The sequence below is a fragment of the Rhopalosiphum padi genome, chromosome 4, assembly GCF_020882245.1.
Source record: "Rhopalosiphum padi isolate XX-2018 chromosome 4, ASM2088224v1, whole genome shotgun sequence".
Taxonomy (NCBI): Eukaryota; Metazoa; Arthropoda; class Insecta; order Hemiptera; family Aphididae; genus Rhopalosiphum; species Rhopalosiphum padi.
In genome coordinates, this window is record NC_083600.1 from 50537142 (window position 1) to 50559020 (window position 21879).

General features: G+C 29.8%; 2 protein-coding genes across 5 annotated transcripts; one reads left to right on the forward strand and one right to left on the reverse strand.

Moving 5' to 3' along the window:
- Positions 1 to 402: 402 nt before the first annotated feature.
- LOC132928206 (14-3-3 protein zeta) lies at positions 403 to 11484 on the reverse strand. Of its 3 annotated transcripts, none has more exons than XM_060992715.1 (6): positions 11326 to 11484; positions 10962 to 11110; positions 4672 to 5005; positions 3837 to 3960; positions 1629 to 1792; positions 403 to 805 (listed from the first exon to the last, which is right to left on the reverse strand). In XM_060992715.1, the coding sequence occupies exons 3-6, from the start codon at positions 4969 to 4971 to the stop codon at positions 650 to 652; spliced, it is 744 nt and encodes a 247-aa protein (XP_060848698.1). In that variant the 5' UTR covers positions 4972 to 5005; positions 10962 to 11110; positions 11326 to 11484; the 3' UTR covers positions 403 to 649. The 3 variants fall into 3 exon arrangements, with proteins under 3 accessions (XP_060848698.1, XP_060848697.1, XP_060848699.1); XM_060992714.1 differs by lacking the exon at positions 1629 to 1792 and adding an exon at positions 1843 to 2006; XM_060992716.1 differs by lacking the exons at positions 1629 to 1792; positions 10962 to 11110; positions 11326 to 11484 and adding exons at positions 1843 to 2006; positions 6367 to 6711.
- Positions 11485 to 15468: 3984 nt separating this feature from the next.
- On the forward strand, positions 15469 to 20688 carry LOC132929108 (eukaryotic peptide chain release factor GTP-binding subunit ERF3A). 2 transcript variants are annotated; one of them, XM_060994214.1, is made up of 10 exons: positions 15469 to 15855; positions 15925 to 16191; positions 17096 to 17242; positions 17338 to 17483; positions 17754 to 18055; positions 18119 to 18293; positions 18366 to 18539; positions 18604 to 18693; positions 18786 to 18954; positions 19809 to 20688. In XM_060994214.1, exons 1-10 carry the CDS (start codon positions 15651 to 15653, stop codon positions 19850 to 19852), a joined length of 1719 nt encoding a protein of 572 aa, XP_060850197.1. In that variant the 5' UTR covers positions 15469 to 15650; the 3' UTR covers positions 19853 to 20688. The 2 variants fall into 2 exon arrangements, with proteins under 2 accessions (XP_060850197.1, XP_060850198.1); XM_060994215.1 differs by having other exon boundaries at positions 15940 to 16191.
- The last annotated feature ends 1191 nt before the right edge of the window (positions 20689 to 21879 follow it).

Genomic DNA, 21879 nt, shown 5'->3' on the forward strand with positions numbered 1-21879 from the left:
ATATATATATATACATACATAAATACACATATACATAAACAATTACGAACGAATTATGAGAGTAAACATTTTTACAGATATTGAAGTTATACACCGAAAAAACCGGTCTCGAAATTAAATATATAAATCATTTAAACATCATAAACGGACGGTCAACATGAAGAATGCTGGCAATAGTTTTGGTCTCTAGTAGTTGTAGTTTGATACTTGTAACTTAGCTTGTTTGAAGATCCAAGATACATAAATATCTAAAAATGTCCACAATTGCCAGCAATCGACATGTTAAATGATCTATTGTAACTATAACATACTTCCAAAATGTATTTATATATATAATTATTTTTATTGTAATAACTCTATATAATAATAGTTATAAACATTCAATAATAATTAATAGACTAATAAAGAAAAAAAAATGTGTTTATTTATTCTTATTCAAGACTTTTTTGTTTTTAAAGAACAGGTATACAAAAAAAAAAAAAGATTAACGAAAAACAAAGAGCGTGTCGTGAGAGCGCAATTGTGGGGCAGGTGGAAGATGAAGGGGGCGCAGTTTCTCGCGGAAGTGTGTAAATGTTTGTTTTGCTTTATTAAAAATTATTATAGTTTTTTTTTAAATTTGTTTATATTAAATATTTTAGTAAAAGAGTTAGTTGTCTCCAGTGGCTTCCTGGGGCTCATCGTTGTCTTGCGTATCAGACGTCCATAAAGTCAAGTTGTCACGTAACAATTGCATGATGAGCGTTGAGTCCTTGTAGCTGTCTTCGTTTAATGTATCCAGCTCAGCAATTGCATCATCAAAAGCCTAAAAAAAAAAAAACCAATGTTAAAGTATTGGAATTGGATTAAATATGTATATAATTTAAAAATATACAAATACAAAGCATTAGGTTAAATTTTATGATCTAAATCCCTAGAAAAATACATTTAGAATATAACTTATTAGTAAATACTAAATAGTATTATATATATTATACACATAAACTTTGGGATGATTTATTAATTGTGAATCAGTCAATATCTATAAATGTTATACATTAAATTTCTTTTAACTCTAGAAAATCATTTAATATTAAATTCAAATTAATTTTTTTGGAGTCCACGCAAATGATTTAAACCATTCATGCATGCCCAATTTAAAAAATGCTGACAATTTTTCAATAACATTTAGTTTTTAAGTATACAAATACAAGTGTTTAAACAATTAGAGATGTTGACAGATATAATATTATATAACCAAGAACTTATAGAACTACTTACAAATTATTTTAACCTATTAAAGCAAAAAGCGAGCGATAATTATTTGTGCAGTGTTTCATTCAAATCAGTTCATCAAGTACAACTATTTATCAATAGTTCAAAAATATTGGGTTAGATATTAATTAAAGAAGCTAGAAAATCACTCGTTAAAACAGTGGCAGATCATGGAAATTGAATTTTTAAAAAGAATATAGAATAATTTTTGATTTAAATTTAATGAAAATAATAAATAAAATATATTATATTTTCTACGATTTTTAATTGCTATTTTATAAGCAATTATAAAGGTAAGTTCATTTATTATTACAGTCCGCCACTGAAAATAGTCAAACAACAATTTCTGGATTCATTGGGGAATGTAGGGGTACCTGTTTAGCCAAATGGCAAGCACGAGCTGGGGAGTTAATGATTTCATAATAGAAAACCGAAAAGTTCAATGCCAGTCCAAGTCTAATAGGATGAGTAGGTTGCATTTTCGATTTAGCAATATCAAACGCCTCCTGATATGCTTTTTGAGAATCATCCACCACCCCTAAATACCAATAATAAAAACAAATATATTAAAATCTGTGAAATAAATACCTGTTTCGCCAGTTGGCAAGCTTTATCTGGTGAGTTTAGTATCTCGTAGAAAAACACGGAGAAATTTAACGCCAGACCCAATCGGATTGGATGTGTTGGTTGCATTTTTGCTTTACTGATCTCGAATGCATCCTGGTATGCTAGTTGAGAATCATCAACCACAGCTATGTTTGTCATACAAAAAAATAGTTTTAAATGACTAAATAAAAAAACACTGGGCGATTAGACAATAAAAAGTTAGCAAAACACAAAAAAAGCAAAAGTATTATACTAAAATAATGTTAATCTTAAATACACCAATTAATCAAACAAATATTAAGTATCTATTGTATAGTTAAAACTCTGTACCTAACTTTTCAATTATAACATACTTTAAAATCAGTAAATTAATGTATTCCTCAAACAACTTCAGAAGAACGAAAGTTAATTATCTTAACATCATTTTTTGATACTAAAAATTATTTTAATAAAAAAATAATTAACATTGCACATTTAAACAGTTCATAGAAATAATACTAATAAATAATAATACTCCAAAATTAAGAATAAAAGTAACCAAATAATTAAATGGAATAATATAATAATTTATCATCAGTTTAAGATATCATTCTCCTCACACAATTTCAGAAGAACGAAAGTTATATTAATAAAACATCATTTGATGAAATATTACTATTACGTATGGTACTAATAATTAATTCAACTTAAATTTCAATACTAAAAGTTTAGAATAATATAGCTAAAAAGTAACATTTATCATCAGGTAAAAAAAATGTTCTTCACATTAAGTCAGTAGAACGAAAGTTATATTAAAAAAGCATCATTGAAAAATGTAATGAATAATACTAAAAGCCATAATAAGTTCAATATTAACTTGATTTACAAATGTGAATAGTCTTAAAATATTTTAATATTCTCATTAGTTAATAGATAAAATGTATCATCAGTTAAAAAAAATTTCTTCACACTAAGTCAGTAGAACGAAAGTTAATTAAAAAAACATCATTTGATCATATTTATAATGATTTATGATACAATAATAGATTAAGTAATTTGAAATTAAATTTTAAAGTATGAAATTAAATTTCAATATAATTAAAAATGCAGGTACTTATAAGATAATAACTTCAAAATTAATTAATTTAAAACGTCAATACAGAGTTTCAAAATGTATTCAGCATGTTATCTTATTAATTGTTGATTGATATCATCAGCTATAAAAAAATGTTCCTCATACAAACTCAGAAGAACGAAAGTTATATTAAAAACATCATATGATTTTACAACCAGACTGTTAGCAATTTTTAAAATACTATAAAACCAATAAATATATAGAAAAATATTGCTATAGACAAATTCTTTTATAAACATTCACATACAATAGATGGCACATCAAATATTTTAGTAAGTATCTACATAATGTAAAAGAAATTTATTATTTTTTGTTAAGTTTCCTTATAAACTTAATTATTGAAAATAATTTAATTATATATTAATAATCATAATTAATACTGGTCAGTGAAATAAGGAATAGCATATTATTTGTTTTTAACATTCTTCATTTATGACTCATGCATTAATGTACATTTTTTAAAAGCAATACGTGATAATGACAAATGGTAAATTATTTATTTACTCTTATCTTACAAATGTCATTTAAAATACTGAATTTGTAAACACTAATTAGTTGTTTCAACTACTAATCAGTGAACCACTTAAAAACACTAGTTTTAAAATGGTATAAAGAACATAAAAATAAAATAAATATAGTTAAACATTTTAAAATATAGTACAATTTTTCAACTAACTTATTTCACAATGTTAAAAAAAAACGATAAAAAAATATAATAATAAATTACCAACAGTTTAAACATAAACTTGTATATTTTTTAATTCCAAGAAATGAATTCAAATTCAAATTTTTGAAATTAAATAGAAAATAAAAATTAACAGTTCAACTTGTAAGTAACTATTACATAGAATAATGAACTTACCATTTCTAGTTTCACCAGTAGCTACTTCCGCCAGGTACCTGTAATAATCACCCTTCATTTTAAGGTAGAAGACTTTGCTTTCAGCATTACTCGCTTTGGGGATTAGGTATTTGTCCAAAAGGTTCTGCAAGACAAATATTAAAAATCAATAATTAATATTTTTAGTATATTATGTAAGTATAATACATTAATACTAATACTAACATTTATACTTCAAATATAGAATATAAACATTTAAATGAATTTTAGGTAAAAATTAATTAAAATTATGGATTCATTTTTTTTATATATAATTAAAAGGATTAGCAGCTGGCTTTTCTATAAATGTCTATTGAAAATGGACAATCATAGAATAATGGAATCTTCTAGATCTATGCCTAGCACATATCCATAACTAGTCAGCATAATGTATTTGATAATATTATTACCTATATAATCTTTTATCATTTATTTATGTTACTTACTAACTTTAATTTTAAAATTGTATATCATGTTATGTTAAATGTGATTATTTAAACCATATGAAATAATAACTTTTGTATGACTTGGTTGATGAAACAGAAAAATTTCCATATTTAGTCAAGTGGACTTTACAACAAATTTGATTTACTTTTATAATACATATTTGGTAATAAATAACAGTGATAGAAATAAACATCTAATTTCCTACATAACAAACGTAAGATACAGACCAAAATTAACTGATATTATAATATAATAATGAATAATTTAAAAATATATAAATATAAAGTTATGACAACTTCATATTAAGTTTATTTTGATAATATACATAACAATAACATAGTGATTATATTATAATAAATACTCAACATACCAATACGTCGTAGCAGATGTCCCTTAATTCCTTTTCAACCTTCTCCCGATACTCTCTTGCCATTTGTTGTTTCTTCTCAGAGCCTTCTGTTTTTTGCTCAATTGAAGAAATTACTCGCCATGATGACCGCCGAGCACCTACAACATTTTTGTAGGCTACCGAAAGCAGATTGCGCTCTTCATTAGATAGTTCCACGCCAGTTTCGGTAACAGATTTCATTGAGCTAGCCATATCGTCGTACCGTTCCGCCTGCTCGGCCAGCTTGGCTCTCTGAACCGAGTCTTCTTTATCTCCAGACATTTGATATTTAACTTGACCAACAGACTAATTTAACCTTAAAAGATAAACAATAATTAAAATGTATAAATACTTGTTTTACCATCCAGTTAATACAACTTAGTAAATGGCTCTTAATATATTAAGCATGCAGTACCAAGTAATGGTACTTAAGAGTAAAAAAATGAGCGCAGACTATTTGATATTTTTTTAGTAATATAAATATTGTAATTACAAGTCCACTTGTGTATATATCTATATTGATTATGTGATAATATTTGATTAATCAGTAAGTCCTTAAACAATAAGTGTTTGATTTTTGCAAGTTTACATTCAGATAATTAAATTGACATAGAGGTAGACTAATTAGATAAATTACTATTATTATCACCGAATAATAGGTATTAGTTAAAACTCATTAAAAACAAACAACACATCTTACAAGTTTACAATAAACTGTACTGATAAGACTGATTTTTGGCCTCGCACGAACAGAAAAATATCCGGTATAGACTAAATTTTTGAAGCGACAACTATATTATAGTGGAGTGCAGCAACTCGTGGTATTATAACGCACGTACGTAAAACCGGGATACTTTTGTTTAAACATAATATTCCGTTCCGGTTCGGTTTTATATATAGATTTACAGGAACGCGTCGCAACAGATCAGGGCGGTAACCGGATATTTCTAATAGACAACATATTATTATATTTTTATGTTTTAAAAACCGTCGTAATTAAACGGGTCCGCGTCATCGGCCGATGCAAAATAACGAAACTGTTCGTTTGGGGAAATCCACGGGATCGGAGAAAAATCGAAACCGTTTCCCACACGGCAGTGCACGGAAATGGTGGCCGGGGGTCGAATTAGCGTCCCAATCAATTATTCAGACCTACGACGACGTAACGGCGCCGCCTAACGAGGCGCACCGCCGCCGCCGCTCGCGGTGCAGACAGTCATTGTTTGCTGAAACGATTTACCCGCGCGCGACATGGGTTCCACCTGGTTACCTACCGATCAAAAAATGTAAGTGGCGGCGGCGGCGGCGACGTACGTACGAGCGCGCGAGTGACACACAGTCGTGGAATGCGTTTGCCGCATAGTGTCCCCCGCGGCCTGCCCGCCCGCGCATCGCCGCCAACCCGCGGAAGGTGTGTTCGGGTAAAAACCATGCGGCGGCGGCGACGGACTTTTGAAAGTGATGAGAGAAAAAAATGAGATTTTTTTTCTTTTTTTTTTTTAAAAACGTTCAAATAAAACTGCGCGTCGCCTCGGACAGACGGTTGGGGGCTCCTCCACCAAATCCCAGCCGGCTGGGGAATGCGCGCGCGATAAAAATAGATCATAGATCGCACACCGGCTGGCCAGCCGGTTGGCGCGGCGGGACGACCGTCGTCGTGTACCGTATACAACTCACCTATAATGGACGTGAACACGGCCAACGTGATGGAAATATTGCGCTGCGGCGGCTAAGGAGACGGACGACGACTGTTGTACGCGGTCACTGTTAACACTGCCGGTACGCGACGACGGAAGAGGGCGGTACGCGAGTCGAGTGAAAAAAAAATTGGTTCTCGGTAAAATTTTCTTTATTTTTATATATATACATAAATAACACAATACGCGTGTGTTAAAAAATTATTAGTACGGAGCAACTGCGTATAATATGTATGTACGTGCGAGCGTGTTCGTATGTGTGCCCGTGTGTGTTTGTGAGTAGTATGTACGCGCGCGCGCGCGGGCGCGTGTTCCACAGCCGGACGAGAGATTGAAAAACACAAGACGGAGTGCGTGATAGAAGGGTGGTAACGGTGGAGTGGTGTGATGACGGTGTTCGGTGAAACGGGTGGGGGGGGGGGGTCGTCGAGCGAGCGGCGGACGCTGCGTCCTACCCCCACCACGGAACGTGCGTGGCTGCGGCACAATCGCGCCACAATCGATTGTGCGTGCGAGGGGCACTGATTTGCGTTTGAATAATTTTGGCGCGATGCATTTTGGTAAATTAAAACGCGCGCGCGCGAAAGGACACTCCTCCTCCGACGAGGGACGTCTCCGAATTTCGACATACTATTATATTATTACGACACGACCGGGTCGCAATGCATTGTATTCTATTATTTCGATCGCATCGGTTGAGTTGGGAAACGAGAACACGATAATACGACGTTACGTCCAGACAACACGCATATTATTGTGCATCATCTCGATAGACGCCGAGATATATCGCCGACGATATTCCGGTTATGGTCACTGTGGCGCGAGCGACGACGTCATCATCGACGGTAGTCGCAATCGCCGCTTTTTACGTAATAGTTTACCGACCAATACTATGATGTATACTATATTATGGTACACGGCACGTTTTCGGTGACACGAGAGTACGACGAGACGTGATTTTCCAGCAGTGGGGTGGTCGAGAGGGGGATACGGGAGCCGATAGCTGGACGTGAAATACGATACGGGAATTATGGGAACGCCGATGTGCACGGCAATTACGCTGTGCCTATTATTCGTCGTGTATCTTCGTACTTAAATATAATATTATTCCGAGGTAATAATAATAAATAATAATACACATAACATAATATTATATCGATATGATTTACAGTACACACAGGTACATTCGACGATACAATTGTCGAGTGCGCGCGCGCGTGTGTGTGTGTGTGTGTAAAAATACGCAGAGGCGCATGCGCGTTGCTGGGCGTATGTGAGAGAGCACAAGGTTCGATCGATAGGTATGTGCGCGCGCGCACGCGTGTTCATGTGTGTGTGTGCGCGTGGACGTGGATGTCGGCCCCCGGGATTGTTGCCGCCGCCGCAACTGCACCACAGCTCGAACGTGACAGGCGCGAAGGCGAGCGGAGAACGAACGCGCGCGCGCCGGATGGCTAGCCGATGAGATATGGCAACAGCGGTTTTGTTTTCGTCATGGATTTAACGTCCGCCGCCGTTGCATATACACGACAAACCGGACGACCGGCAGCGGCTATATATATTATTATTACAAAGCGTAAACTGCGGTAGCAGCGGCGACGTCTGGCCGAGCGTGCGCGATTGGAATCGGAAATAAGTGTCCGCCGCCCATCATCCTCCTCGCGGCGCGTAGAACACACCGCACACCCCATGGCTGGGTTCCCGAAGGGGGCACACACAAACATTTTACGCTTTAGATTACAACAAATCGCTACCTGGATTTCCGAATCCCGCTATATCTATCCTTCCGCTCACTTCCCCCTGTCATGGGGGCATACGTCTCGACTGGCGCATATAATTATATATAAAGTCGAACGAACACTTTTTTTTTACAAAATGTTGTTATAGGTCTCTAGGACGACGTCATGTTACTATATAATTTATGGAAATATAATAAAACATCAAAAGAGTAGATAACCACGAGACAATAAAACTGTCATAACGGAAATTCTCAAGGCACGCATGATGCAAACTGTAGACGGATAATATTACTAGGAATTGAACCAGCATCTAACCTACTTAATCAAATAATAAGGTCAACGTCTTTATATGGCCATGCAATGGATGGGATTTTGGGAACGCCACCACTACGTTTTAATAAAATGTTCATAACGATAATAAAATAATTGATTATAGTTTATTATCTATAGCCAAAGCCAAATTGATGTTGGAGTTAACATTATCACAAAATAAGCGCGTGTGCAAGCATTACGTCCTTACGAAATTGTAATATGACTAAAAACTGTTTCGGTGTTTTTTTATGAGTATAATGTAAACACTTGAATAAATATTTCTACCATCATTTTTTTTAAATTTCTGAGTCAATGAAAACTTGTTAGTTGTTTGTTAATTCTATTGATATTTTCATAGTGATATCAATAAAACTAAAAACAATAAGTAATGCTTAGATAATGCTAATCCAATACCTACACCTACTATTGGCAATTTCAAATTTAAGAACTTTTATTAATTACTTATTTCAAACCATCAAAATAGAAATGGATAGGTCAACATTTGAAATAACAAAATGTTACAAACCTTCAAATTTAACCATAAATTACTTAATTTAGAAAATGAAAAAAGTATGTATGCCGTAACATAGTTACAGTTAAATTAAACCAGACAGTGTTATTTGCCTACTAAAACATTCGACAGCAAATAAATCCAATATTTATCATCTAAATAAAAAGTAAAATGTAAATGTTTTACTAAAATAAAGCCACAAAATATACAAACATAGTTTTTTTTTTTTTTTTTTTTTTTAAATTAAGGTATTATAAAAGATTAACATAAAATGTATCAATTAGTGTACTTAAAATTTTAGTTTACACATAAATTTGATATCTAATTTGGTATTCAAAATTTTAAACAATGGTTAACAGTTACATATATGTTAATTAATTTTAAATTATTTAATTATAATAAAAAACTAAGTTGATCTAATTATTAGAGTAAAAAACATGTTTTTTACTGTAAGATATTAAGAGTATCTAATAAATATTATATGGACTTAATAATATGTTAGTTTGATAAATAATAAGAATAAAATTAAAGACCTTAAGAATATATCATAATATGCCGTATATGTGTCTAGTGTCTTACTACCTGAAACATCATATCTAGCCCAGTTCCAAGTCTAAAAACATACTGAATTATTTATTTTGTATTCATTGATCCTTATCCATAAACTATGTTCACAAATATATATTAATGTGTAATAATCTAAACAAAATTACACAAATGAATGAAGTTACATCACAATGGAGATAGGTCATTCAATTTAATTAGATACCTTAACTGAAACTTTTTTAGAATGCCCAGTAAATTTAAAACGTCAATTTTGAACTATATTAATATATAATAAACACCATTGCTGAATTTAAGACACAAAAAATAAATTAATAAGATAATTTTATAAAAATTACACTATTTAATACTAACCGATATTTATAACTGATAAAAGAGTTGGAGATACTTCACTATAAACTATGAATAATAGCATATTAGCCTATACATAGGTCTCCATTTTGTAAATCTTAAAATATAAGCTATAAATCTAAACAAACATACCTTTTAGCACTGATACAATTATAAGACACAAATTAGTTTTCTACAATATAAACACAGAAGGGTTGACATAAAAACAGGTTAATTCTTAAAACTGTCCACCAAAGAAAATAATTATGTAAGCAGACCTTTATCATAACATTGTTGTTTATAATAAAACCTCATCAAAATATGATAAACACGTACACAGTATTTTAAGTAGGTATCAAATTTATAATAAATTTTAGTTAGAAACTAATACTCAAAAAAAAATTCCGTTTAAAAATTAATTTCATCATGACCAAAATAGCAAAATAACAGTGCAATTGTTTAACCATAGTGTAATGAACTAACACTAATACAATTAAGAAAGCGCTAAACACTCGAAGAATAATGACTAAAATGGGGTTATTTTAAAAGAAAACATATCTAAATGGTCATAATATCAGAGAAAAAGAAAATAATAGGAAAATTAAACAGACATTGTGGTTAAGTTTGAGTTGTTATAGGTAACTACTCCACCATAAACATTAATTTTCAATAATAATGTATGATTTAAATAGGTGATATAAACAAGTATTTTAATCGTATATTCTAAACAATGAAAAAACTTGTAGACAAGTACTAACAGCAACATAGTAATCACATGGAAAATGTCTAGTCTACAAAACCAAATGCATTCATTTATGATATGGTTAGATATGTTGTAACAAAAAGTACTAACTATTACATACAAGACAGTAAAGTCTAGAGGTATGTGGATGGGTGTAAAGAGTTCACAGTTGTCGTAACACACTGAAATTCTAAAAACCTGTGTCATGATTTATGATCCGTTGAAGCTACTAATTCAATAGTAAGTACCACGAGGATGATTAGACATCACATTTTTGATATATTCACGTATATATATATATATATATATATATAAAAAAAAGTTAACAATGTTATCGCGCACGAAAGACCAATTTAATAATAGTGGTTTTATCATACCTGTACGGCAAATGTTCGCCAAAGGCGTTCCAAGTTGACTGCGGCGGTCGTCTTATTTCGCAGACAAGTCTTCCAATAAATGGTGTGCTTTGCAGAATTCAATGCGTCTCACGAATACCGTTTAGTAGACGACTGCTCTGCTACTATGACTGTTATTGATCCCAAACCAGCGACCACATGAAATAATCGAAAAACGTGTGTGTGAGTTAGTTATGTTATGGTTATACGGTATTACGAATTCACGGCTACTCGTTATTCGGTAATGCGGCAATTTATGTGTGTGTATAATGTATTTGTGTGCGTGTTTGTGTCTAGGTAAGAAGTAATAGAAAAATTATTAAGAAAAGAAAATAATCAATCAAACCTGGTGTTTTAAGTATGCGTGACCGGAAACGTGATGCGTTTTTGTAGGAAAACTATTCACTTGGCAGCCATGTTTGATACGGTCTTGTAGAACCGGCGTTGCGCGAGCGAGGGCAGCACTTGTTCGGCGGCGGTGTTGAGTCACTCGACCGCAACCAACCTGCGCTAAGCATGGTTGCCAACGTGACGCCAAAGTGTATTTGTACCAGGGTGTATTAAAAATGTATATTGTAATCTTTAATCGTGGATCCAAGCATTCCAAGCACACCGTAGAACCACGATATTACGATAATAATATTGTAAAGATAAGTTGATACTGATACCGTCAAGCGGCGAATGGCGATGCTGTACCGCTTGTAAAAATTGTTGGTGCCAATTTTTATATTTTACTAAAATGTACTATTTACTTTTAGTAGAACCAATTTAATAGTACCAGACGTGTCCCGTGTACCACCGGATATCGTCATAATTTGCCGGAAGGCTGATGTCGGGTTCATTATATTGCATTATTATTTGTTATTAATTTATAATACCAGAATTCAGAATACCTATCTAAAAACTAATATTAATTACTACATTTTTTTTACTATTTAGTTTTTACGTATTATATGTGTCTTGTATTCTTGTAAGTTGTTACCTACAATGTATAAGTACTATTTTTAAATTCATCATAGTCAAATAGATACACAGTTAAATAGTTTTAATCGAGGAAATGTTTTTATATTTTAAAATTATTTTATTATATCACTTTTTGTATATTATGTTTATGTTTTGATTATTTTGCTAAACTTAAATTATTATTTTCTATACAGTATATACATATTACATCATAAATTATTCAAAATAATTTAACTCCTCTAGAACTATCTAATATCTATATACATTTAAAGTATACAATTTTTTTAATTTTTTTCTTTAGATTTTTATAACAAATTTAACACTGGGTAACTTGCTTAAAAATAACAAGATTACTCGTAGTTTTATCATTTACCAACTAACAAATATCGAAAATATATATTCACAATATAGGTATTTTTATAAGCGTTTGAATTCATCGAAATCTCGCAAATTTAAAAATATTTTGTAGATGTAGAAATTCTTAAAAAAAAAGTTTTAGCCGTTTTAGGTATATTCTATATATTTAAAAATATAATACAAGATTTATCATTAGTTATTCTATATTTACAACAACAAAAAAGTATGTACGGGAATGACATTAATTATGTATGATCGGTTGAATAAGTTCAATTTGGTTTGATACAAAAATATTATAAGTATAAAAAAATATTATTGTAATTTGTAATAATAAATAGGGCACGGATGTCGATTCAATAAAAAAATCTTTAGGTAATTAGGTATGTCCTAATAAATTGTAAGATCTAAAAATCATTAAAAACGCTCATAAAATTGTTAAATTAAACAATTTTTTTGTTGATTTTAAAATTAATAATAATTAAAATTTATATTGTATCATTCCAATATTCGTATTTTATATAAATGAAACTGCATCACTGATGGCTGATGCATCATTTATAGTTCTAAATGTTTTAATCTAATAAAATTTTTTAAAAAAGAGTTGTAAGTATTTTTTGTATAAGCCATTAGGTTAATGCACTTACGTCTTACATGTATAGGTAAAATTTAAAAAATTAGGCGATTCTCACACGTGAACATTTTAATATGAATTGTATTTTTTTATTTAAATTTCACTAAATGTGTAAAAAGAAGTAAAAAAATTGCCCTAGAGGCCTAAAATTTCATTAAATTACTTAAAAACGAAAAAAATTTAAAAATTAGTTATATCCTTATACCAATATTGATTTATATGTTATTGAAATACATTTTAAGAAAAGCATTGTCTATGTATGATAATGATTTAAAAAAGATGCAAGCAACATCCCGATTTCGGACTTGAGTTATAATTATTCTTAAACAATTTTTAATTTTATAGTTGTAATTCAAAAACAAATGACCATATTATATATTTGAAATTATCATGATGATAATTTTAAAATTTTTATGTTACAGCATCTTCTACACAAAGTGTAGTTTATTAAATATTTTAACCCTTTTTGATCTATATTGATAGATTTTTTCAATTTAATTTTTTTATATAAATGTCAATAAACAATTTTTACTGAGTCAAAATCTTGAAAATGTAATACAGAATTCAGAATATAACAGAAAATATATACTTGTATTTATTTATATAAACACATTAAAAATTTATAGAATTAGTTGCTCAAATTTTCACAAAATTCGTCAAAATCACAATTTAAAAAACGTTGAGTATTTTAAAGCAATAAATGATTCATTTGATATTTTGATAAATTAAAAATGTTATAAATAAAAATGTTCAAGGAGTTTTGATTTGACAAACCATAGAAATTTATTTTGAACACATTCAAGTTTGTTACCTATTGTAGCTTTAGCATAATTAATACGGATTCCAATGATTCCATAAAATGGATTATTGTTGTGCAAACTGCAGCAAACTAGTGGAATATAATTTTATATATATATTGTATTTTTAAAGATAAAAATATGTTTTATAAATTATATAATAGAATTAGTCTGAATTATTAATTTTGTAATTTCTTTTTTTGAAACAGCTATTGCCTATTTTTTAGGGAAACTATTGGTTATCGTATATTTGACATACTGCAGCGATTTTTTAAAAATTTTACTTCAGATTTGAAGATTTTGGTTATTTTGTAAAACAAATGTTATAATGTTGAATTATTTCGCTGAATCTAAATAATTGGCTACAATAATAGATACAATTAGAGCAGGATAAATTTTTAATATTGGTGAGCTTTTAGTGAAATTTAAAATGATTTCAATCGCCCATCATCAGAACTCCAAAAGCAGTTAATTATCTAAATATTTTTGTAATTAAACAGGGAAATCTAAATTGTGCATAATACATGTACTTATTGTACTTGATACAAATTAAATTGTTTTTTATTATTTTTATTCAATGGCTAACCAAATAGGTTAATGTCGATAATGGTAGGTATCACGAAAAATATAATTTTATCCTCGATTTTTCAAATTATTTATTCAATCATGATGATTAGAGATATCTAATAGACTAAGCTTTTATACGTCATGTATTATAATGGTATTTGAGTGATTTTTACTCACTGTAATCAGTGCTTGACTTGGCAAAATAAGTAAGGGACTCTGTTTAGTTTATAAAAAAAAGAGTCCCTATTACTTATTTAACGTTATTGAGCCACGGGGGCTATGCCCTCATACCTCCTAAAACCCCTCTTAAAATCATGAAAAATATTTGTAAATAGGCAATCAATAAGAAAAAAAAATAAGTTAATATAAAACAAAATTTGTAATAAATTATAAATTGGTAATACAAATTATGTACCTGTTATAAATATTAATATTATATTAAGAAATAATAACTAACTCAAAAGGATAATAAAAGTAAATAAATAAAAAAACATCGATTTTTAACTATTTATTTTTATAGATGTACCTACGATTTTGAAATAATCCATAAGACAAATTATGATGGTATTTCGTGCATTTTGATAAAAAAGAAAAATGATGAAGTGTCCCGTGCGTTCCCGTTAAAAATAATAGTAGGGGTACGCTAAAATTTCTGAAAAATTATTTGGGGTACTCCGTTCCTCCCCAAGTTGAGCAACAGACTATAGTGTAGTCGCTACTCATTATTCCGGTCCATATAAAATTCAAATATCACGTCATATTCTATCGCAGATCGTGATCGCCGTATGCCGATAACAGTCGTGGTATAACAAATATGATCTCACTATCACCAGTATCACTACAAAAACCACGTTTAAAGATACTTTATCTATAATTTATAAGCCGTGAATTTTATTAATATGGAAGCGTAGGACTGTAGGAGTGCCACCCAAATTATTGAAAATATTTTTCAATATATTTGTATAATTTGGGTGGCACTCCTACGCTTCTGCAGTGGAACAATTAATAACAATCAACAAATTATATTTTTGGTATCACACTATCACAGTTTCTTTGATGCTGTGTGAATGATGAGATAGCAGCAATTGCTGCATTTGCCGGTTTTGCGGTGTTGGCTGTACTGCGATTATGGACGCGTGGCGCCACCATTTTCCAGTGGAAAACCATAGCATTACACTTGTATCGCACATTCGCACCATATCTCGTGATTGGCGATTCGATACTATTTTTTTCTCAATTCCAAACACGTTTTTTTCTGTCTACGTCGATTAATTCCTCAATGAAGTGATTGGGTTTTCATAATTTCATCTGTGTACGTAAAACGGGACGCGTAGGTACCGAAAAAAGACGACAGACATGTCCAACAACGCGGCACCGGACTCTTGGGAGGAAGACGAATTAACAGATTCGAGTGCCGCTGAATTACAGCAGAAACTAATCAAATTGAACGTTAATGCTGTGGAGTTTGTTCCGTCGTTTACCTCGTTTTCATCCAAGTCTGACGACGTTGATGGTGACCCTCAAGAAGAAACTGCCGGCGGTGGTGACAAGAAAACGACAAGTAAGTAGTACCGGTTTTAAGGTTATGACGTGTCCTAATTTATTGGGCCTGATTGTCCGTTGTTTGTAGACGTGGATGGCATAGGAGACCCGTTGGCTGGTGACACTGGCGGAGGGGCTTCAACTGCTGTGCTCGATTCATGGGAGGATGGTGCGTCCAGTACTCCTGAGGACGGCACTGCCAAACCCATTATCGAGGTTGATAATGGTATCGACGTTGACATCGATGTGGACGGCGATGAAGAAAAACCTAAACCCATTCCTAAAAAGGCTATCGAAGAGTCTGAGCCAAAACCTAAAAAAGAACATATCAATATTGTCATTATTGGACACGTAGGTAAGGCTCGAACAATTATATTCTACATTTCATTTCAAAGAAATAATTACGATTAAATCAATTGAAATTGAAAATGTTACCTAAAATTACTGCATTGTATATACCTATATACTATTTAAGAGTATAAATAATACAGTCTAAATTAAACATTTATCACTTGGGTACTTTAAAAAAATTTTGATAGTCATATTTAAATTGTTTATTTTTGAAAGGTTATATTATGTCTTATTTTCTAAAAAAATGTTTTGTGGCTATATATAGCTTGATTAATTTTGAAAGTAACCTAATATTTTCCTTTTAATAACTATGGACTGAATGACCTTTTTCACTGATTCGATTTCAACAGTCAATATTACTCCTTCTTCTATCGAATCAAACCATAAAATAAAAATTGAAGAAAATATACTACTGTTTTTCCCCTGTACCCTTCATTTTGTTTATTATTCAAAGTTTATATTATTCTATTTTTATTTATTTGTATTAATTTTTGATGATAATATTTAGATTTCTATTTAAATCTTAAGAAATTTTGCTATTTTCAATATTGACATACTTGACTTCAATATTCTGAATTTGATTTTGATAAGTTCCTAATAAAGTTGTATAGTATATATTTATACAATCATTATTTTTCTTACTTTACACAATACATATTAAATAAATTATTTTAATTTAAAATAACACATTTTTTACTTTTATTATTTATACCATAAAATAATAAATAACTTTTTTTGTAATACCTTTATTAATTTTTCCTATAATAAACCTATTAAAAAGAAATTGAAGATGAACGTTTAAAGTATGCATGGAAGTTACATTTATATTCTTAATACCTTTGAAAAGATAATAATTATTTTGCAATATATCATGTAATTAGCTGTAATATATCTACTTATTTGATTAGATGCTGGAAAATCAACAATTGGTGGTCAAATAATGGCACTTACTGGTATGGTCGATAAAAGAACTTTAGATAAATATGAAAAAGAAGCAAAAGAAAGGAGCAGAGAATCCTGGTACTTATCGTGGGCATTAGATACCAATCAAGAAGGTAAATTTGATAATAATTATTATAAAATTAATAGTTATATTCATATATTTATTGATAAACTATGAAATTATGTATTATTCATTTTAATTCTTTAGAAAGAGAAAAAGGCAAAACTGTTGAAGTTGGTAGAGCATATTTTGAAACCGAGAGAAAGCATTTTACTATATTGGATGCACCTGGTCATAAAAGTTTTGTACCCAACATGATTGGTGGAACTGCTCAAGCTGATTTAGCTGTTTTGGTATGTTATAATGATAAATAATAGTTTATCAACATTTTATTAATATTGATATTTTTAATAAACACTTTTAAAAGTTATAAATATTAAAATATTAAAACTTACTATTCTATCTTTTTATTAATAAGTGTAATAAAATAAATTATCTTTAACATGAATCACAATTCAAGAGATGGTGCAAGATATTATTCAATTTTCACATATAGTTATACATATAGTTATTCACTTAATTTTATGTTGAATGTTAAATTAATTCATAATTTTGGTGATTAGGTTATTTCAGCTCGTAAAGGTGAATTTGAAACTGGATTTGATCGTGGTGGTCAGACCCGAGAACATGCTATGTTAGCAAAAACAGCAGGTGTTAAACACTTGCTGGTATTAATAAATAAAATGGATGACTCAACTGTCCTGTGGTCTAAAGCAAGATATGAAGAATGTAGAGACAAAATTTTACCTTACTTGAAAAAGCTTGGATTCAACGTAGCTAAAGATTTAACATTTATGCCTGTATCTGGTCAAACAGGTTTAGGATTAAAAGACCAAGTTGATGAATCTATATGTCCTTGGTATAGGTAAGGGTTCTTAATATTTTTTTTCATCTAGTAACATACTAAATTTTTATTTTTATTTTCCAGAGGACCCGCTTTTATTCCATTTATTGACAGTTTACCTCTATTAAATCGTAGTTCAGATGGTCCTTTTATAATGCCTGTTGTAGAAAAGTATAAAGACATGGGAACTGTACTCATGGGCAAAGTAGAGTCTGGCGAAGCAAGAAAAACACAAACTCTAGTGTTAATGCCAAATAGAGTATGTTTTTTATTTCTCTGTGCTTAACCACATTTCCTATTATTCAACTAATGTTATTACTACTATTTATAGACAACTGTTATTGTTGACCAATTATGGTCAGATGATGAAGAAGTTACCTTGGTCGGACCAGGTGAAAATATTAAAGTTAAACTAAAAGGAGTTGAAGAAGAAGATGTCTCTCCTGGATTTATTTTATGTGACCCAATTAATCCAGTTAAAACTTGTCGTATATTTGATGGACAGGTATAAACCTTATGATTATATACATGTATAGATGTTTTTTATTGATGAACTTTTTAAATTTTAGGTTGTCATATTAGAGCATAAAAGCATTATTTGTGCTGGATACTCTGCAGTTATGCATGTCCATTGTGTTGCTGAAGTAGTTGAAGTTAAGGTAAATTTAAATATACTGTTTAGAATCAAAACATTAATTGTTTTGTAAATTAAATTTTAAAATCAAGTGTATAACATGGCTTATTTTTTCAGGCATTAATATGCTTAGTTGATAGAAAAACTGGATTGAAATCGAATATGAGGCCGAGATTTGTTAAGCAAGATCAAGTAGTCATAATGAGGCTTGAATGTTCAGGTGTTGTTTGTCTTGAGGAATTCAAACTTTTCCCACAAATGGGTAGATTCACCCTTCGAGACGAAGGTTTGTACTTTTTTTGAATATTTAGATTTTTTATTAATTTCCATCATTGATTTGAAATTTTAATGAGTTATATCAAAAAAGGTTACAGAATTAATTGATACTATTAAAAATAAAAATCATTCATTGCATCTACTATTAACATATTCCAAACTAAAATAATTATATTATAATCATATTATGCTCAAATAATAATATACCTCACAAATCATCATAATCTAGCTGTAACTTTGAAAATGTTGAAAAAATAAAATTGATAGGTTCTGACTTTTTTTAAGCAATACTATTGTAACATTTCTTTTTCTACTAAGTTTTAAACATTAATCCGTGCTAACATTTTTAAATAAGCAGTGTTTTTTGCTAGTTTTAATCAATATAAAAAGACTATTAACATCTATCGTAATTAATATTTTGAACCTATAACTTTTGGCTCATGTTTGTATTGAACACTTGCTTAAAAAAACATTTTTTATAGAACTATTTAATTATGGACTTGGATTTTCTCATCATTAGAAAAAAATTGCAAAAAATATAAGATATAATAAAAAATAAAAATTGTGATTAAGATTTGATGTACATACTTCAATTATTGATGTGAAAAGGTAGATGGACATTAACAGTCTATAGCTAACTGCCTTAATTAAAAAGTAACCTGTCTGGCAGTCTGTATTTACAATTATTAGTGTATAATCAATAATCATTAATCACTATAATCTGCCGGTTATCATTAATTGGAGATATATCAATGGAAATTATGAAACAACTACTCATTGTTTAACTGCATTATCTGCAAGGCTACATATTTAATGTTATTATCAGCGAAGAAGTTATTTAATTGATTTATTTTTTATTTTCAGGTAAAACTATTGCTATTGGCAAAGTGTTGAAAATAATTGAATAGATGAGCTTGTTTATGTTGAAACCTAGTAAGTTAAAAACGATGGGCGACATATATATATATATATTTTATAACTTAATTTTTTTCATTTATTTTTTATGATAAAAAAAAATGTTGAACTCAAAAAAAATATGCTGATCCTTTTATTATGTAAGAAATCTAATATTTATATAGCCACATCTAACGGACACTTGTTATTGTTGATTGATAGTTAATGTGTGCCTTATTCCAGGCAGTTTTTTTTTCTTTACATAGCTTGTACATGTTAAATAATTACATAGACTATGTAAAAGAAAAAAATGTTACTAATAATTATATTTATCTCTAAATCATTGAACTGCCATCTATATCCTTGTAAAAGTTGTTAAATTTGTCCGATTACAATTTACACAAGTAACAACATTACTGACAGCACCTGGTTTGCTCATGGTGATAATTTTTGTATTCTAACGTGTAAATTGTTACGATTATACACTTAAAGTTAGATCATTTTATGTGACAAACAATCCATGTCTTACTGGACCTATATGTACTCAAGACATGAAGAATTTTCTAACTATGCTATCTGATATGCAACTTTAATATTAAAATGTGTTTTGTTATTAATGAAGAAAACCCAAGTGTTAAATTTAATTAAATATGTGATCTTTAATAATAACTAAACGTGTCCATTAAGACTTATGTAATTAACGCTATGCATAATTTATTATATTTCTTTAATTTGTGTATATTCAACAACCGATAATTATTGAATCAGATGTTTATAGTGAAAAGAAATAAGATTAAATATATTCATTATTATTATTTCAGACAATAAAACAATTATTTTCAGCTATAAATCATCATTTTTTATGTTTTATTATCATTGTATTATTTTAGAACTGTTAAAACTATGGAATAGTAGGAAATAAATACAGTAGTTATTCTTGTGGTTTGCACTTAATAATCAAGGAGGTACTGTAATCCTTACTATAGTTACACAATACCTATTTGTTTACCCTACAGTCAGCCATCTGAACACTTAACTTGTAGAGCCTTATGCATGTATATTACTGAAATACAATAAACTATCATTGCTCATGTATAGTTTTATTAGTTAGGTTTTGTGATTTAGAAAATCCACTTACCTGTTATTTGTTATAATTTATGAACATGGAACTATATTATGACTATATTTTATCATACTCACAAACATTACCAGCTAATAATTACTTCTAAAATTGAAGCTCAAATATTTAAAAAAGTGAAAAACTGCTGTACTGCTGTTGAAAGTATTTTGATAGATATATATTCTACTTAGAACCAAGAACGGCTAGAACAATATGTAAGTAAATTAGCAAAAAAATAAAAATGTCTGGAACTTAGGAATCTATAGTACATTTTTTAGATTCTAAGCAATGATATGTAGGTATTTTACTAATTACTATTATATTTGTTAGTATTTTTTCCTATCATCTCCTTTAGGACAGAAATATTTCAATTTTTAACACTGAATGTGGTTTTTGGTTGAAAACTGAATGTGGTTGGTAGTTGGTATTCTGGCATTAAAAATAAAAAATTTAGAAAACACCAGAAAATTTTACGCAAAATAAGTTTAATTTGTTTTCATTTTGTATGATTTAATTTACGAAAACCGTGAATACTTGAAATTGTCATCAAATGGTTATGTGAGAATTTGAATTTTTTTTCTTTAAATAATTCTGAGATAAAATGCTTGACAATTTTGTATTATGCATCCTTAATTATTTACGATAAACAAATTTTCACTTGGTTAAAAAGCTTGGAAATTGAATCAAAGGTTCCTTATTATAAGTTGTAATTCTTATATATTAAAGATATAATATTGTCACAATTTTAAATTAAAAAAGTGGCACTTAACTTTTACATATATGTGTTATGAATTTTAGTAAATGCAATCACTGTTTCAAAATTTTTCAAACATTAATTTTAAAATACCTATTACTAAATACAGTATTAAATAATTTTAATATATATTTATACTAAGTATATTCACTGTTTTATGGAAAGCT

What these genes read in the sequence shown, in the direction of transcription:
- LOC132929108 (XM_060994214.1), top strand. Translation starts at nt 15,651, where the DNA reads ATGTCCAACAACGCGGCACCGGACTCTTGGGAGGAAGACGAATTAACA. An exon ending in TGGTGACAAGAAAACGACAA is followed by an intron (nt 15,856 to 15,924) that starts GTAAGTAGTACC and finishes CGTTGTTTGTAG; the next exon opens with ACGTGGATGGCATAGGAGAC. An exon ending in ATTCACCCTTCGAGACGAAG is followed by an intron (nt 18,955 to 19,808) that starts GTTTGTACTTTT and finishes TTTTATTTTCAG; the next exon opens with GTAAAACTATTGCTATTGGC.
- LOC132928206 (XM_060992715.1), bottom strand. Translation starts at nt 4,971, where the DNA reads ATGTCTGGAGATAAAGAAGACTCGGTTCAGAGAGCCAAGCTGGCCGAG. An exon ending in ACATCTGCTACGACGTATTG is followed by an intron (nt 3,961 to 4,671) that starts GTATGTTGAGTA and finishes TTTGTCTTGCAG; the next exon opens with AACCTTTTGGACAAATACCT. An exon ending in CTTGCCATTTGGCTAAACAG is followed by an intron (nt 806 to 1,628) that starts GTACCCCTACAT and finishes TTTTTTTTTTAG; the next exon opens with GCTTTTGATGATGCAATTGC.